This window comes from Erithacus rubecula (assembly GCF_903797595.1).
Source record: "Erithacus rubecula genome assembly, chromosome: 21".
Classification (NCBI taxonomy): domain Eukaryota; kingdom Metazoa; phylum Chordata; class Aves; order Passeriformes; family Muscicapidae; genus Erithacus; species Erithacus rubecula.
This window is the reverse complement of record NC_136673.1, coordinates 2,467,306-2,485,100: the sequence shown is the minus strand read 5'-3', so window position 1 is coordinate 2,485,100 and position 17,795 is coordinate 2,467,306. Positions and strand designations below refer to the sequence as shown.

General features: G+C 46.3%; 1 protein-coding gene across 1 annotated transcript in view; it reads left to right on the top strand.

Annotated features, from left to right (window-relative positions):
* Positions 1 to 1,019: 1,019 nt before the first annotated feature.
* CCDC187 (coiled-coil domain containing 187) overlaps positions 1,020 to 17,795 on the top strand; it is a 33,228-nt gene continuing 16,452 nt past the window's right edge. Inside the window, exons 1-12 of the mRNA XM_079324570.1 lie at positions 1,020 to 1,276; positions 2,456 to 2,499; positions 3,261 to 3,354; positions 3,972 to 4,041; positions 4,489 to 5,078; positions 6,843 to 6,941; positions 8,934 to 9,062; positions 9,401 to 10,068; positions 10,433 to 10,524; positions 10,608 to 11,290; positions 11,719 to 11,818; positions 16,294 to 16,469. Of these exons, the coding sequence (XP_079180696.1) occupies positions 1,258 to 1,276; positions 2,456 to 2,499; positions 3,261 to 3,354; positions 3,972 to 4,041; positions 4,489 to 5,078; positions 6,843 to 6,941; positions 8,934 to 9,062; positions 9,401 to 10,068; positions 10,433 to 10,524; positions 10,608 to 11,290; positions 11,719 to 11,818; positions 16,294 to 16,469 (2,764 nt within the window). The 5' untranslated portion in view covers positions 1,020 to 1,257. The remainder of the gene's footprint in view (positions 1,277 to 2,455; positions 2,500 to 3,260; positions 3,355 to 3,971; positions 4,042 to 4,488; positions 5,079 to 6,842; positions 6,942 to 8,933; positions 9,063 to 9,400; positions 10,069 to 10,432; positions 10,525 to 10,607; positions 11,291 to 11,718; positions 11,819 to 16,293; positions 16,470 to 17,795) is intronic.

The following is a 17,795-nucleotide window of genomic DNA, read 5'->3' as shown; positions in this document are numbered from 1 at the left end:
CTTTGCAGAGGTAATTTGGAGGGCTTTTAAGAAATGCATTGTCAGGCCTCAGTCCAGGACATCACAGCCCACTGAAGTCCATCAGATGCTTCATTTAAAGAGTGAAAATGAAAAGGAAAGTGAATTGTTGCTGTTGTGAGAGTTTTGCTGCTGCTTCCCAGTCCAGGCTGTCTTTGCCCAAGCTGGCACCTGCCCCTCCCTTGGTTGTCCTGGCAGAAATTGAGGCTGGGAGGCTCCAATCAGGAGTGCTGCAGCTCCAGTGTGCAGGCTGTGTTTGCCCTCTGCTGTTGGTTTGTCAGACTGTTCCCTCCAGATAACCCAAAACCTGGAGAACCTGAATGGCTACAGCCCAGATTTCAAATACTTACACTTAAAATAAGTCATACCCACAAAGGGGGGAAAGCTTCACCTGAGACTTTAGTCTACATTTCTTTTATATTATCAAGCTTTTGCTTATAATCATAAAGATCAGAAACTTTTAAAAAATTTTTCCCTAACAGAAGCCAAAAATTCATCCCCCTGCTGTCTTAAAAGCAAGGATTCAGGTGTGACTGAGAGCAGGATCAAACTCTGGGTGAGCCCACAGGGGATGGTGTGAGGAGAGATGCCCTGGAATGGGGAGTGCTGCTCTGCCATGAGGAAAGATGCCCTGGGATGGGGATTCAGGGACACCTGGTCCCTGTCCCTGCTCTGGCATCCCAGAAGAGCAGAGCTGTTGCCACCTGTGCCCCAGGCTGGTCACCCTGCCCTGTCCTCTGCAGCCACCCAGCCCTGCCAGTGGTCACTGCCAGGATGCCAAACGCCCTGGAAAGGACACAAGGGCTTGTCAGGAAATCTGCTGGCACCCTGCCACGAGTTTGCAAGCTGAGATCATCATCCAGGCTCCTCTTGTTGCTGTTTGTTTTCTCCTTTGCTCCCAACAGCCCCTCCCTGTGCTGTGGCGCTGTCGCCCTGCGAGGAGAGGCACAAACAAAGGTGTGGCCATGGCTGAGCCCTGGAGGGGCTGGAGGGGCTCCTCCTGTCCTCCCCCTCCTCCCGGGACTCAGGAACTGACCTGGGATGTGTCTCTCCTGTGTTCCCAGCTGGTAGCAGCAGCTGGAGCCTGTGGATGGCTCAGCCAGGGAAGGAGCAGCACGTGGGAAGTTCAGTGCTGGGATCCCTCTCACACCTTTCTTTTGGGATCAGCCACTCTTGGAAGGCTGCAGACCATCTCCAAAGGGCTTTTGTACAGCTCCAAGTGGGGATTTCATTCCATGCATGGCTGAGGCTTCAAAAGGTAAGTGTTGAAGTGGCAGGACCAAGGGGATGGATGGATGGATGGATGGATGGATGGATGGATGGATGGATGGATGGATGGATGGATGGATGGATGGATGGATGGAGCTGATTTTCTCAACTCTCTGACCATTCCTGAGCTCCCAGGCAGCTCTGCAAGTGCACTGACCCACAGCAGGACATTTACCAGCTCTGCCATATCCCTGTCTCTCCTAAGATTCCTTCACAACGCTGAGAAAATTAATAATAGCAGGTAACATTTGCAAGCACCACAAAAATGTAAATGCTGAGGCTCTTTATGGGCAGTCAGCAATAAGAGATGAGAAAATTTGTATTTCTATCAGCATATAAATGCCCTGGGTTGTTCTCAGAGGGCAGCAGTGACCTGTCCTTTTGTGTGGTTGTTTTAGATACAGACCAAGTAAGCAGAGCTGTAGCAGAGCTGAAGGATGGAGAACAGCTTTGCCTCTGGAGAACTGGATCCTCTGGCTGGTATGTGGGTAATGAGCTTCCACTTTCCTCTGCACACTCATAGCAGACACTTGTGTAACTTTATTTTAAACCCAAGAATTTATTGCTTGTGGAAAGACTTTAGTGCTTAGTTTAATCTGGATTCTGTGACTTCAGGCACAATGGAGCAAATATTTTGAAGTTTGGAGAGTGCTGGGCAGTTTTGTAACTGTTCATAGCCCTTACAGCAACACCAACCCCCATTCCATGCTGCTTTCTGAAGAAACCTGCTCTGTGAACCTCCTCAGCCTGAAAGCATCACAGCTCAGTTCCTGTCGAGTGTATTCAATGAGTTCACAGCAGGAGCTTCTCTCTATCTGATATGTCACTTATTTTTTTCCCATAAAAAGACATGAGCCATTCTTTCACCATTAATCCTGTATATGTTGTTTTTTTTTTTTAAGCAACTACTACAAACAGGATTGAATTGGGATATTCAGCTCAGTCTTCTTAAAATGTGTGCTAATATCAGCAAGGATTTTGCTAAATAAGCACAGAGAGCTGATGGAACTCAGCACACACTGAGATACAAAAGCAGCCCAGACACAATTTTTCAGGAGCAGTTCTGTGTTTCAGCCACCAGCTCAGTGACCTGTTCTGGCTTGGGCATGAGGGCAAACTGTCAGTAGTGAAGAGATGCTAAAATATCTTTCATCTCTTGATTTCACAGCTGTGGCCTTGGCTTGGAAGAGTCTCCAGGAAGCCAAAGCAGTGGTATGTGCAGTTCAGGGAGCACTTGCTGTCACACACCTTTATCTCTTTCTCTCAGCTGTCTGTGCAGCTAAATTCCATGGAAATACTGCCATTGAAAACAATGTGAACTTTCCACTTGGTTTGTCTTTTCCCAGTGAACACACCATCTCTTTATTTGCTAAATAACAATGAGAGGATAAGGTGAAAAGCAAGGAATTTTACCCAATTTCACAATACTCACAAAGTTCATGACAAGAACAGACAAAACTTTGCCTTGCTTGTGTTTGAAGGCCTGAGCAGAACAACAGCTGAGACATCCCCTGCATTCCATCATCCTCTTAGCAGGGAACATGATGGAGCTGTGAGCACAGCAGCTGCCATCACAACTGACATTCCTTGGATAAATGCAGAATATTATCCAAATCCACGGGGTGGTGCTTGCCCAGCAAAGGCCTGACAGCAGCATCCCACTGCTGAAGTTGCTCTTGGCTGGGGTCACCTCCAGCTTAAGCTGTTTTTAAAAACATCAGTAAAAATCTGAGGCACACATGCAAAGTGTAAATAAAGGAGAGAGTTGATTTCACCTCTTGTCTTCCCAGTCAATTGCATTCTTTCCAACTGTAGGAAATGCCACATGGAACATGCTCAGACAGGCCAGTATTTACACAGTAACTAGGAGCTGCAAAACTAATCAGAGAAGCAGTGGATGCCAGCAAAAAGCTACTCCAGAAAAAACCCAAAACATATGTCTCCCTTCAAAAGAAAAATCTGCTTTTTCACAGCTACAAAGGATTGAAAACAAATTTTATCATCAAACGTGGAGCTGTGCCAAATCACAGGCAGCCAGAAGAAAGCTTTGGCACGAAAAGAGCTTTGGTGAGTTCTGAGTTACTGGGAAACTGCTGAGATGGGACTGCTGTGGTGCTGGAGGGAAGGGAAGGTGACAGGAGATAGTGAAAAACCCTTTTGATTAAGACAAGTGTGTATTTTCATCAGTTTTCTGATATCACAATGCACAGGAAGTCACACCTTGCTGGGGAGAGCTCAGGCAAAAGCTGCAGCATCAACACCCACCAGCTACAGCACAGTAAAAGCTCCCTGTGCTTTTCCTCTGAGAGTTTCTTCCCCAGAGATAACCTGAAATGATGTAAATGCAGCATTTTGTTTGCTAACTTTGGCAGGAAATACAGAATGTGTTCAAAATACTTTCTAAAAGATGAAGTGGGAGAAGAAAATTTAACCCAATTCAAGAATGTTCTTGAAAACAAATGACAAGAACAGACTTTCCTTGTTATTTTTACATCAGTTAAATATTTATTTCTGAGGTGGTTTATTGGCTGAGAACATTTTCAGCTGCCAGCCTTTCATGTTTATTTAATATTTATGGGCCAGGTTTTTTGGGGGATAGTCCCCAGTCAACACAGCTCTTTGATTTTATTGGTTAAGGAATATTTTTGACATTTTGACATTGACATAGTTTTGATGTGCTGTAGATGGCGAGAGGAGCAAAGATGAAACAGCTTTGAGTGAGAAAAAGAGCAATGAGATTGCTCCAGCCCACAGGTAAATAATAACCTGAGTGTACAGCACTTGGGGGGTGAGCTGGTGAAGGCACACATAAAGGGATTTAAAATTTTGGGATGCAGGACTTCAGAAAAAGTTTAGCACATTACTGTTTATTAGGGGGAAAAAAAGGAACAAAAGAGTCACCAAACAATTTCTCCCTCAGCTGTGACCAGCAAGGCAGTGCAGGAAGGCAGTGCCTGATATCAGTTCTCTGCCCATGCTTATAATTTCTCATATCAGATCACAGTTTGCACTGCACTTCCCTAATATTATCTTCATTTGCCAGACTGCTGGTGACTGGCAAAATGCTGATTCTGTGGGGATGCTGAGGTCACCATCAGAGCATGCACAAACTCAGCAGTCACTCATCTCACTGTGTTTAATTTAGACCAATTTAATAATTTTTAATCCTACATACTGACCCTTGTTTCTCTTTTTCTGAAGAGAGGGAAGCTCTGCTGTTCTCTCCCCTGCTCACTCACAGACCTGTTTGCCTGAGAGCCCATCCAGAATGTCCCCTCTGTCCCCCAGGGCAGCCTCAGGACTCTGCAGCCCTGCCAGGAATTGGGCTGTGGATGGAAAAGGCTCAGCTGGGACATGGGCACCTGCAAAGAGCCTGGACAGTCTAAGAAGGGACAACTTCAGGGAGCTGGGATATTCAAGAGGATTCCTAGCAGAGAAGGAAAAATCCCCCTGCTCCCTGCATCACCCACCTCTCTCCCCTGCAAGGAGCAGCTCCTTCTCTGTCCTGTGTGGCAGCAACATTCCCATGCCCACAGCTCTCCTGCTTCCCACACCCCCCCTTCCAGCAGCCAGCAGGGCCAGAGATCAGAAGCTGGAAGAGCTGTGGAGCAAATCACCCCAAAATAAGTTAGAGCAACTCAAGAAGAGGATCCAGGAGCAGAAGAGGAAGCAGCAAGCAGCAGCCAGGGAGCAGGAGTGCCTGATTTTTGCTAAAGATCCCCTGCCAAAGAGAGCCCTGAAAAGAAAGGTTTGCAGAGTGGCCTCTGCTCCTCCTGCTGCAGCTCTCAGAGGTCAGTGGTGGTCTGGAATCTATGGAGAAAGGCTGGAGCTGGGTATTCCCTAGCAGTACTTTGGCACAGCTGAATAACTCACCACAGATTCCACCCCTCCTTCTGGTATCTGGGGGGCATCACCTGTGTTCTTGTGAGAAATCCATTTAATAAGTCCAAAAAGTTCAACCCCCCCTGTGCTCTACATCCCACCCTGCTCACTGAGTTCAATTCCCCACTAGATCTATTCCCCAGCACACACAAATTCATACATTTCCTCAAAATTGTAAAGAACTTGCTGCAAATCTATTTTCCTCCCCTTTCCTTCCTTTTGCCACATATAAAACACGGAATAGGAGCCAGCAGTACAGTAGGAAGGAAAGGCACCACAGGTATTTAAAGCAGGAATTGTGTAGTTCAGAGGCATTACAGGGGATTTAACAGTTCATTCAGTGGTGTGGATCTGAAAGCAAATATTATTAGACCTTCTTATCCTGCTTTGCTGCTAAATTTGGGGCTGAAGAGCCATCCATCTACAGCTGTCACTTTAGTTTAGTGTGGTTCAAGACCTTGGGTTGCTGGGAGCAAGGAATGGAATCGAGGATTACTGAGGGAATACAGGACTAGATGAGCCAAGCTGAAAAGCTGCACGTAATAAATCTCATTGCTGTAATAGCATTAGTGTTAATTCACTGGGCACTGCCATCCCTGGCACACCCTGCCAGCTTCCAGGGGCGTTTCCCTTGGATTTGCTCCCTGCCACCTTTTGCAGGGATGTTGTGGTGCTGCCCTCAGGTCCTTGGCAGCCACGTGTCCCTTTCCAGCTGCACTTTGTGTCACCAGTGCCTGATGTTACCCCTCCAAAAGCCAGACCACAATCCAGGCTGAGCCTCCTGGGGACATTCCCAAGGGAAGGCTTGTTTAGTTTGTTTTTACCACAGACCATTTTACGTAACTGAGTGAGGGAACTGCCAGACAAACTGCTCCACTTGTGGGACAGACACAGCCTCTGAGGCTGGGGATTAACAGCTCCAGACACTCAGTTCACTGCATCTTGTTCACTTTGCTGTACTCTGCTGCTGAAACAAGTGTGGCACAGCTGCTTTGCCAAGTATTCTCTCTGTCAGACACCTGCAGCTTTGGGAACCCAGTGAAAAAAGCTCCTGCTTTCCACACATGCAGGAGCTCAGCTGGTTGAGTAACAGCATCTGCACAGCTCCTTGTTGCCTAATGGCTCTCAAACATTTGCTTTTCTGGGTTTTAGTTTTTTAGTTTTTTTCTGAACCCAACTCTGTTCTCTCCTTGGCTGATGTAGAGTACCAGGCAGAGAAGGATTTAGCATCCCTGGACAAGGAAGGGATTATTAAAAAAGCCCCAAAGATCCCAGGGTAGCAATGAGGAATCAAAATTGGGAACTTCCCCAAGTTATCAGTGTTTGCTCTGGATGGAAAGGTCTCCAGAGGCAGCAAGGGGAGGTGCCCCATTGCACCCATGGCATGCAGCATTTAGGGCAGGGCTGTTTGTTGTGTTGTATGGACAGACAGGGTCATGAGCAGAGCCTCAGGGAGGGATCCAGGCCGTGGCTTCCTTAGCTGGGACATCTATACAACAAAAATAAAATAAAGGAGGAGTCCTGCATGTTTGGTGATCAGTTTCAATAAAAAGACTCCTTCTTTTGCATTCCAAGGGAATGGGGCTGGGATTGGATTGTTGGGTTCAGCAAGTTTCATTTTAGCTACGCTGATTCTTTTCTGTGTTTTCTTTTTTTTCACCTCCTGATTAAAGACCAAAAAAAAAGGAGCACAGCATGGAGAATTCAAACACAACACCAGAGGCAGCTTTCATCCAAGTCCCGTGTTCTGGAGAGAGCAGTGACAGAGAAAGGTAAGGCTGAAAACCATGAGAAACTGTCTGATGGACAGACCTGCCAGGATTAAAAATCATCAGAAATAAAAAATAATTCCTGTCTGCCACCTATTCAGTTCTGTTTCCCTAATGAATTAAGGGTGCCACCAAAGGCAGGGATTTCCTGGCCTGCCAAGCAGGGACTGAATCCAGGCAGTGAAAAGTCAGATTAATTATCCAAATCTCAATTTCTGATTCTCAGTTTTATTTGCCCTTAGGTATTTCTAAGGGCAGGTTTGAATTCCTGGTGTTATTTTACCCATTTAATGCTATAGCTTGGCATAGAAATGGTTGAATTCAGATGTTGTGGGGAAGAAGTGGAAGTACTGTGGATTTTACTTTACACCAGCCAAGTTCCCATGTATCTTGTGTGAAGCAGAAATAAAAAAATCCAAGCTCTTTAATCCAGATGGAATTATCAGCATAGCATACTGTAGTCCCTAAGTATGATTTAAAATGCATGAAATATTCAATAATTTCCTTCTCCCTCCTTTCTATTTTTTTTTTGTTTGTTTTTTGTTTTTGTTTTGTTTTAATGGATTGTTTGAAAAATGGCTTGCTCTTCCTCTGAGAGTGGGTCATAATAAGACCATGCCACGTGAAGCATTCATCATTGTAACTGCCAGTGTCATGGTGTCTTTATTGGCTATTAGTTTCTGTCACTGAAAGAGCCAAGGCAGGGCTACAAAGAGATGAATGAGGGGCAGGGGTCAGAGCCAGAGTACTCAGGAATTTGATGAATTATAAATTTGCTGTAGTTAACAAAAAATTAAGTCACCACGGCTATAAAATATTCATCTGTTCGTAGGTAGGGAAAAAACCCAGGAGAATATTTAAATCAAAAGAGTTTCTTCTATCAACTGCTCTCATCAGGAATGCAGCTGCTCTTGAACTTTGGCATCATAGTTGCTGTAGTTAATGAACACAATGCAGATAAAAAGAAGATTTAATTGAAATAAACAACATGGTGAGGCCAAGATTGTTAGATCTACTATTAATTTGTCTGGTGCATTCAGAGGAGCTAAAACAGGGTACAAAAGAAATGTGGTTTTAGCAGCAGCACGAAAAGCCTGACTCAATCCATTGACAGAACCACATGAGCTGAGGCTGGTGCTGGTTTCAGAGTAAAATCTTTCCTATTAAAAAAAAACTTGAGTATTTTAATTGGGGAAGATTTTGAGGAGGTAGAATTTCCATGCAAAACCCAACTAAGTACCTGTTCAGCCACCTTGTGCTGGAGAAGTGTTTGCAATAAATACATAATTGTGCAAGTATTGGCATGCTGTGAATGCAATCTGAAATTATGAAGTAAAACAGTGATAAATGTTGTCTATTATGTGACACCACCTATTAGGCAAGAGTAATTTGTTTGTGCTGCATTCTGCACTGTTTATTTCTGCATTAGACATTGTCCCTCGTCCTGTGTCCTCCATTGATTCTTCCACACCACATCCTGCTGATTCTCACCAGTTTAAAAATGAATTAGTTTCCTCTGGTGAGTTTGAAAAATCACAAGGAAAAGAATAATTTTGTTATCTCCTTCCCTTCAGTTCTTAAATGTGCTGGTACCCAGGAAGTCCTGACCTTTTCTCAGCATTCTTGAGGCCTCTGGGAGTCAGTGGTTTCTGAGTGAAATTTGTAAGAACTTTGTGAACACACTACCAGTTAAACAACATAATTGCTGGTAAAGCCTTAGGAAAGCACTGAACTTTCACATTTTATACTCATGAACTCATTTGATTTATGTCTCTGCTAGTCTCCAAAGTTTGAGTGCTTTAAAAACTTTTTATCATCAAAGTAGCACCAACTTTCTTCTTATTTTAAACCTGCTCTGACTGCAACTTTTAAATCTCCCCATACTTTGAGTGTGATTCCTGGAAATCCCCATTAAACAAACTTGAATGAGAGAGTTACAATAGTCTTTCAAAGAATATGTGGGGCTTTAATAATTAAATACAAACTCTGTTTCAGGTGTGAATCCACCTGGTGTTTCTGCATGGAGAGAAGGTCAGAAGTTGGCCAGAAGGCTGCTGGGTCCACCCCTTCCACTTCCACATTTGAGGAGCAGAACTGGAGAGCAGAGCACAGCAAAAAGCTTTGGTACAGCTGTCCCTCTACAGCACTGGTTGTTTTGGCACAGCCCCCCCCCCCCCCCCCCCCAAAAAAAAAAAAAAAAAAAAAAAAAGGATTTATTAAACCTAATTCAAACAAAAAGTTTCCAGGCCCTTCTGAGCATCTTTCTTTAATGGCTCTTGCAATAACAATTGGCCACTGCAACTTCAACTTTATAGATTTACCTTATCCCTTGAATATCACAGATTTTACAACAGACATACCAATGGTCCTCAGGGCTGTGGTAGGAGATGCACACTATGGATACAGGAGTTGTTACTCTCTGAAATAATTACATCACTGCTGTTTCCAAATCTTTTCCACAGAGCCTTTGGAAGGAAGTCGAGGATTTGGGGCAATGCCAGTGATGGAAAACAGCTCCAGAGTGAAGGGAAATGAATCTGTGGGGAAGAGCCCTGGAGCACAAAAAGCTGTGGTTGCTCCCAGCAAGGCTGAAAGAGGCAGCAATGCACCCACAGAGGATACAAATCAAGCAGTCAGGAATCTTCTCCTGCAAAGCCAGCCCTGTGAGGAACACAGACATATCAGGCTCCCCAGAGATGCTGTGAAATACCAACCCCAAGGGATCCATTCTCCTTCACTTGGAATTTCAGTAACTAAAGATGGAGCCAAGCCCAGCACTTCAGGAAGCTGCAGCAGAGGAAAAAGTACATCTGCTCAGGGACAGAAAAGATCTGAGAAAGAAAACTTTAAACAACCTTCAAAGAGGAGGGTAAAACTTAAAAAACCTCACTCCTATAGCCCTGAAAGTGTTCGGGAATTCATGTATCGAAAAAAGGCAGAAAGAAAGAAAAAACTCCTCGAAGAGAAAAAGTCTTTGGCACAGGCTGTGGAGTTGAGGAAGGAAAGGTTGCAAGAAGTGTACAGGAAACAAAAAGAAGCTGTTGGGAAAAAAACATGTCCTGATGAGATGCACAATCCCATTGGGAAAATGGGTTCTGCCCAAGGAAATCCTCAGGGTGAATTTGAGCAAGTAAGTCCTAAGGAGTGGCAGATTGAAACCTCTCCAATCTTGATCAGTGCAGCACCATGTATGACATGAAACAATTCATACAAATGCTTTGAAGTGCCAGGGAGAAAAAGTTTTATCTAGGAAAACAGAGCAGTTAGCTTATAATTATGGCATAAACTGCAGGGCTCATTAGTAGGGCTGGAACCCTCAACTTCAGCCCAAAAACCTGGAAATCTCCAGTGCCTGAGCTAAAAGAACAGGTTTGCTGTGTGGTGTGGGCAGTTTTCCAGTTACATGAGCAAATTATTAGGTGGAATAAAAGCCAAACATGATCCTTCTGTTGCCAGCTGTTGAGTGCTTTCACTGCTGGGCTCTTCTCTTTCAGGAACAAACCAGTGGGGGAGTGTTGGAAAGGAGTTTCACGGCCTGGGTGGATGAAGCATCCTCTCCTCTATCACCTGAAGATCACACAAGCAGGTACTCAGACATAAAAGGCATCCTAGAAAGCTTCTTTCTCGGCTCACACTGCAGACATCACTCTCTTTCCTTTTTTTTAACAGGAATCAACTCCTAGAAACAGCTCAACCACCTAAAAAGGGAGAGGCATCAGGTCCTCCAGCACCACTGGAACCCAAATGCAAATCCAATTTCAGTCCCCTGAAATGTGAAGACTTGAGGGACTGCTCTCCCCCAGCTCTTCACTCACCTCCTCTGAGCTTTTCTGTTCCTCAGAAAGATGCAAAACCTTCCCCCAAGGACTCATCTTTTGGGCTTTCTCCACACAGAAGCAAACAGGATCGAGTGAGAACCATTCACAGTCTGTCCAGGGAACTTGAAGAGAAGATTGATGTGGCAAGGAAGAGGCTGAGTGCAGCCAGCTGGGTTAAAGCCTCTGCTGACAAACAATCAACAGAGACAACTCTGGACCTTTACAGTGATCCTTCTTCTGTCCCAGAACCTGAGACTTCCAGGGATGGGCAAGAGAGGACAGTGGCTGCTCAAATGCTTCTGGGCAGCACAGGTTCTGATGTGCTTCGTGTGACATCCCATAGGGAATGCCATGGACTGGGCAGGACTGGCCTGGGGGGCAGCACTGAGGGAGCAGCAGCCCTGGACAGACAGAAGGAAATGCCAACTCCTTTGCCTGGTGGGAATGCTGAGAGGGAAGGATTGCCCTGGATCACTCACAGTGCAGGACAGAGTCACCTCAGCTCTGCAGGAGGCCTGAGCAACACTTTGCAAGGTAAATCCTCTGACATGGCACAACAGGGATGCTCAGGTGCCACTGCCCAGGTGTTTCAAAGCTACAAGCAGGGGTTAAACTTCATCTCCCCTTGGCTATTTATTAGAAATTTTGTGCCTTGGAAAATCCCTGAGCAGTAGCTCTCCTAGGTTTTACTTTCCTCCTGTCTCCTTGTACATGTGAAACTACATCTCATAATTTTATCTGTGGCTTTGCCACTAATTTTGAGCTTGTCACTTCTGGTGCTTAGGCTTTCCCAGAAGTAAAAGAATTATAAACCTAAGCCCATGTAGTTAGAAACCTGTGGATAGGAAGAGCTCTATTAAGTGCTCACATATAAGTAGGCAGTGAATAGATGCCAAAGCTTCAGCCATTTCATTTCTATGTAGAACATATTTATTAAATGTCTCCATTTGTCTTTTTAAAAGGTATCCCTGTGAATAAGGACTCCAAGGTGGACATAAGTCTATGGCATGAAAAGCCAATAACCAGCCCAGCCTCTCCAGCTGACAGATTCCTCACTAGAAGGTAAAAAAAGCTGGATATTTTCTCTGCTAAATGTGCCTTGCATATATTTAAAATAAGGAACCCCAATTCAGCATAGAGCCAGACTCAGGGCAGTGGATTTTCTAGGCTTCACTTTCCTCTCCTTGCATCTGTGAAATGACATTTTATAATTTTATCTGTGGCTTCGCCACTGATTTTGGACACATCACTTCCCCTCCTGCTGCCTAGGCTTTCCCAGAAGCAAGAAAGGAAATACAAACACGACCCCACGTAGTTGGTAATCTGGGGATAACAAAGCTGGTATATTATCCTCTGCTGAATGTGCCACACAGACTTAATTAGCGGGGATGGTGAGTTCCCCGGGGCAGTGGGTTCCTGGGAGCACTGGTTTCACTGGGAGCGGTGGATCCCGGTGCCGGTGGATCCCTGTGTTGGGGGATCCCGGCTCCGGTTGGGGGATCCCGGCTCCGGTGGATCCCGGTGTCGGTGGATCCCGGTGTCGGTGGATCCCGGCTCCGGTTGGTGGATCCTGGCTCCGGTGGGTCCCGGTGTTGGTTGGGGGATCCTGGCTCCGGTTGGAGAATCCCGGCTCCGGTGGGTCCCGGTGTTGGTTGGGGGATCCTGGCTCCGGTTGGAGAATCCCGGCTCCGGTTGGTGGATCCCGGCTCCGGTGGATCCCTGTGTTGGAGGATCCCGGCTCCGGTGGATCCCGGTGTCGGTGGATCCCTGTGTTGGGGGATCCCGGCTCCGGTTGGGGGATCCCGGCTCCGGTGGATCCCTGTGTTGGGGGATCCCGGCTCCGGTTGGAGGATCCCGGCTCCGGTGGATCCCGGTGTCGGTGGATCCCGGTGTTGGAGGATCCCGGCTCCGGTGGATCCCGGTGTCGGTGGATCCCGGTGTTGGAGGATCCCGGCTCCGGTGGATCCCGGTGTCGGTGGATCCCGGTGTTGGAGGATCCCGGCTCCGGTGGATCCCGGTGTCGGTGGATCCCTGTGTTGGGGGATCCCGGCTCCGGTTGGGGGATCCCGGCTCCGGTGAATCCCTGTGTTGGGGGATCCCGGCTCCGGTTGGGGGATCCCGGCTCCGGTGGATCCCGGTGTCGGTGGATCCCGGTGTTGGAGGATCCCGGCTCCGGTGGGTCCCGGCCGCGCTGCCGTGACGCTCTCTCGCCACCGGAGGGCGCCGCAGCAGCGGGACGGAGAAGAAGAGAGAGAAAAGAGAAAAAAGAGAAGAGATCCCCTGAGCCCTGCAAAATTAAATATGACCCGGACAGGCATTAGCAAAGACAGGACACATGTGCAACAAACTGGCCACCGTATCCCCAGTGTCCTGTTCAGAGACAAGGACAAGGAGTTGGTGCTGTGGGATCCAGGAATGGCCTGGATCTGTTCCATGGGCACTCTGATGGTGCCTGGGAACGAGCTGGTTGGACCAAACTACCTGCAGTTAAACTTCTCTAGTGGGAAAAAGAGGCCCAGCATTATTTTCAAGAAGATTGTTTACAGCTTTACAGTGCAAAGTTAACAGGAGGAAAATGAAAATTGGAGAGATAAGTACAGACAGATGAGCTTATCAAAGTTATGAGGAGTAATTACCAAGAGTTAAAACCCTGTTCTTTGTGCACAACCGCCACATTCACAAAGGTTGGGCTGATTTCTGCTCCAAGAGATCAATTGCAAGGATTATGGAGCTGTTCTGGCACAGAAGATGGCAAATGTATAAAACATGAGCAGCAGGCACTCTGTGTGCAGTGGAGAGAGTCGGAGCTGTGTCTGCACTGCACCTTGGGGAGCACAGCCCAGCAGCTGTGGGCTCCTTCACCCTTGTCCTGACACCACCCAAATTCACAGGAGTGGTCATAGGTGCAGGACCCCCTGGGCCAACAGGAACAGCCCCCCAGCTGTAAGGGACAAGCATCAAACCAAGGAGAAATAAGACAGATTGCACTGATCTGCTGAACAATGCAATTACTGAGAAAGCAAAGCAGCCAGAGTCAAAAAGTCCTCAGAGCATCGCTGGAAAAAACACCAATAAAACCTCTCAAACAATAAATCACAGCCCTCTTGCAAGTGCAGCTTCAAAAGATGAGGAGAGCTACTTGCAGATAAAATATTGTTGTGTTTAGAGATTAGAAGTGGAAAGTGTGGCTGTATTGTGAATGACTCCAGACTCATCTCCTGGTGAGCTGAGGGCTCCCTGTGATGCAGCAGCAGTGACAGTGAGGGGACAATATAAAGGAAAGGCAACCCTGCCTCATCCTTCCTTAGCTACTGGTAAAGTACATAATCAATACATAGGCTTAGAGTAAAATCCTGTCTTTTGTCCTCAGCTTTTATTTGTATATAATATAGAGTCTGGTTTTGCACCTCTCCTGAAGTCTGCACACTCACAGGACACAAAAGTGGCTGATTCCTTTGGCACACAGGTATTTTGATCTGATATCAACTGATTCACTACAGATCAAATCAGACAGAAAGCCACCAGATAAAGGAGCAGTGTGCTCTAAGGAGGTGGCTGAGGAACTTTGCAGGGCTGTAATTTCTCCTGCTCCAGGAACATTCCCATTTTGAGTGCATGAACTCTCTGTGGGGAGTGTCAGCAGGCAGTGAAGGGAGCCTGTCTCTTAACTTGCACACAAAACTTACAGGCTGTGCTAACAGGAGGGGTCAGTGCTGTGTTCTCAGTCTTGTAAACCTGTTTCTATAGAACAGGCTCTCTTTGATGTAGCTAAAGCTGGGTTAGAAAATGTGATGGTAAAAGCAGCTGAGTTGGGTCAGTGCTCTGACTTCCACAGACCAAGTTCTCTCTCTCTGACAGCTCATCTGAACAAAGCCACCTGTTAAAACTGACTGTGTGCCGGCCTCATACACAAACACAAAACATCCTGCACTCCAAACCCAGCACTCTTGAGCATGACCTTCTCCACAGCCAGTTTCAACAGCACAGTTTGCTGTTTACATGTTTAATTATAGCTCTGAAAGCAGCAGCTCGTGTTCATGCATGAAATCCTGCAGGTGCCTGTTTCCATAAGAAATGTTCCCATTTCATGCCCGGCTGCTCCCCCGGCTGCAGGGGCGGCTGGTGGAGATTTGTTGCTGATGCAAATGACTCACTGATGGGAATTCTCCAAACTGCCAGAAAACGTGTGGGCAATTCCATCTTCTTTTGTTTCAGTTGCCTCTGCATTCTCGAGAATCAAAAAAATCATCCCACTTTTGCTGTAAGTTCAGATTTGAAAGTGCTCTGGGTGACATCAGGGGCTGGGACAGAGAGTGGTGGCTGGAGAGTCACCTGTTGGATCACAGCTCTGCCTCCTCCTGTGCACTCAGAAATGTTTTCTCTTTAGTGCAAGCCCAGAGAGCCTCATCTGGGAGTTGTGGTGGTTTATGCAGGGCTGGCTGTGTTGCTGGCCACTCCTGTGGAACCCCAAGATTTTCTGTAGAACCTGCATTGATTTCCAAGGACACCTTGGCATCGCTCTCCCCAAGCAGAGCAGGCATTTCCCAAGAGCCAAAGAAAACAGAAACCATCACAACACAGTTGCAGAGACAAAACTCAGCACATTTAAGCAATGAGTGTTAGAAGTACTTTGTAAAAAATCCCTGTTTCCTCTGTTCTTTCTCTCTCATCCACCTTTGCTCCCACTTTCTGAAGAATACATCCAAGACGCGTTGGTGGGAGCTGTACTAATCGTTTTAGCAGTTTCTGGGTCATGAAAAACAAAGAAAAGCTTATTAACGAGAAAAATGAAATAAGATTTCCCTAAGCTGATTGCCGATTAAAAAAAAAATTTCCACATTCATTTTTCTGTATAAAAAAGAAAACATCTGTCACCATTTCAGTGTTTCAGTGTCCCTGTGTGTGGTTCAGCTGAGGCTTGATCAATAAATGCCCATTTTCACACCTTCTTTCTTAATCTTTTTAGTTAAGCTCAGATAGTTACAGACCAAAATAAAGTAAAATGAGTTAGCTGAGACCTTCATCTGTGGGACTTGGGGCTGACATTGTTCTGAAATATTGAAGTATATGTATCACTCCTAGATCTTAGTTGGGCCAGAGCCATGCTCAGCAGAAGTCCCAAAACCACTGGAACAGAGCTCAGGACTTTGTGTTTCTGAACAGATTTCTTTGCCAAGATTCAGAGCTGGATTGTGCAACCAAGTCCCAACAATGGCACGGATTGTACAATGCAATCCTCATAAATTAAGCTTACAAACTGCAAGGTTGTTGTTTGTATTTGCCACCAAGTTGAAAAATACCCAGCTCTTTCAGAGCAGTAATTAGAGTAGGTAAAAATGAGTGTTGTTAGCTTTCCTGACAACATCAAGGTACAAGACAAGAGATTTTGTTCGTTGCCAGGTATGACTTCTCAGGGAGCCTTTTGTTTCCATTTGACATGAAATGAAATAACTTTGTCTTTTCTTTTTTTTTTTAGTTCAAAAGATTGCTTTATACATCTCAAAAACTTAGTAATTGTTGTTATTACCTTGACACAGCCCACAGGCAGAACTCACAGCACGGAGGGATCAGTGTGGATGTGAGACTGTTTTGAAAAGTCAGAACCAAGAGGAAATGGCCAACCCATCTCCTGGAGAGAGCCTGAGGATCTGGGACAGCCTGAGCTTCCAGCCCTCTGCCACTCTGAAAACTGACAGCTTTGAGCAGGACTTGGGTAAGGTGGCATCTCCCAAAGTGTTTCTTGTGCTGTGGCAATTGAATGAACAGTTCTTCATTGCTACAGAATTCTTGGTTCTTCTGGCTAGGGTTGAAAAATCTTCTGGGGTGAGGAGGAATCTCAAATAGATGGTTTTCTTCCAGATTTAAAAGGTGAAAAAGGAGTGCATGAAAAATTGTCCTCTCAACATTCATGGACAGAGAGATGATCCAGAATTATTATTAAAATTGCATAAAATGCAATAGAAGCTCTTTGTCTTTTCCGTGGTGCAGTCACAGGTGTGAATTTAGCTCACAGTGCTACAGGTGGAACAAACCCCATTTAGCTCAGAGACATTTCCAGCACCTCAAAGCTTCACCTGAAGGTCTCTGGGATCCTGACAATTAACTCTTGATAATGCCCCCACCTGAGCAGTGTGGAATATTGTCCTGCTTGGACAGCAAGAGACACCAAGGCACAGGACATGGGCAGGGTGCAGGGGGAAAGGAGGATGTGCTGCAGGGTGCTGGGGGCTGGCCGGGGGTGCAGGGCATGGCCACTTCTGCCCAGAGCAAAGGTTGGCACAGAACTGGGAAAGTTTGTGGCTGAAAGGGTTAAAAGCTGACAAGTAGCGTGCAGACTGCTCTGTCTGAAGAGATCTCTGCCTGCTCCCACCAAACAGGAGCAGATGGTGCATTGTTTTAAGGGCTTTCCCGAGACAAAAGAACAAGATCAGATAACCTTTCCTCAAAGAGGGTACTTACAAAAAGCCTTTGCTCTTATTAAGGATTCTTCATTGTTTTCCTCACAACATTTTATACATCATATTGGATTTTGGGATGGTGGAGAAGCCAGCATTGTTTACTGTGCTTCTCCCTCCCCCCAGGGACCAGGAGGGCATCTTGGACGATTGGGCAGCAAGGCCTTTGTCTGAAGTGTTTTACCCTAAAGGAAAGACAACCTATTTATTTACTATTAATAACTGAGGGCCCCAATTCTGCAAGGCCCAGCCATCCACTATTCACCACAGGAACAATAAGAGCTGCTGCCTCATGTGTCTGCCAGGAGAAACCTTTCCCTGGGCATTTGCAGGAGCTGCCAGCCCAAGGCTGGACTGGGAAGCAGCACTCCCAGCACGGCCAGGCTGCTGCACAGGAGGCACAGAACTGCCGTGCTCAGCACAATGTGGGTTTGAAATATGGGTCACAAGTGGCTGTGTCCCCACCCTGAGCAGGGATGGGGCATTCAGAGCTGCATTGTCTGCTCAGAGGCATCGCCCAGCAGTTGGCTCTGTCCTTTCACAGGACACAGAAGTCACCGTGCACATGCAACATAATGAGGTGT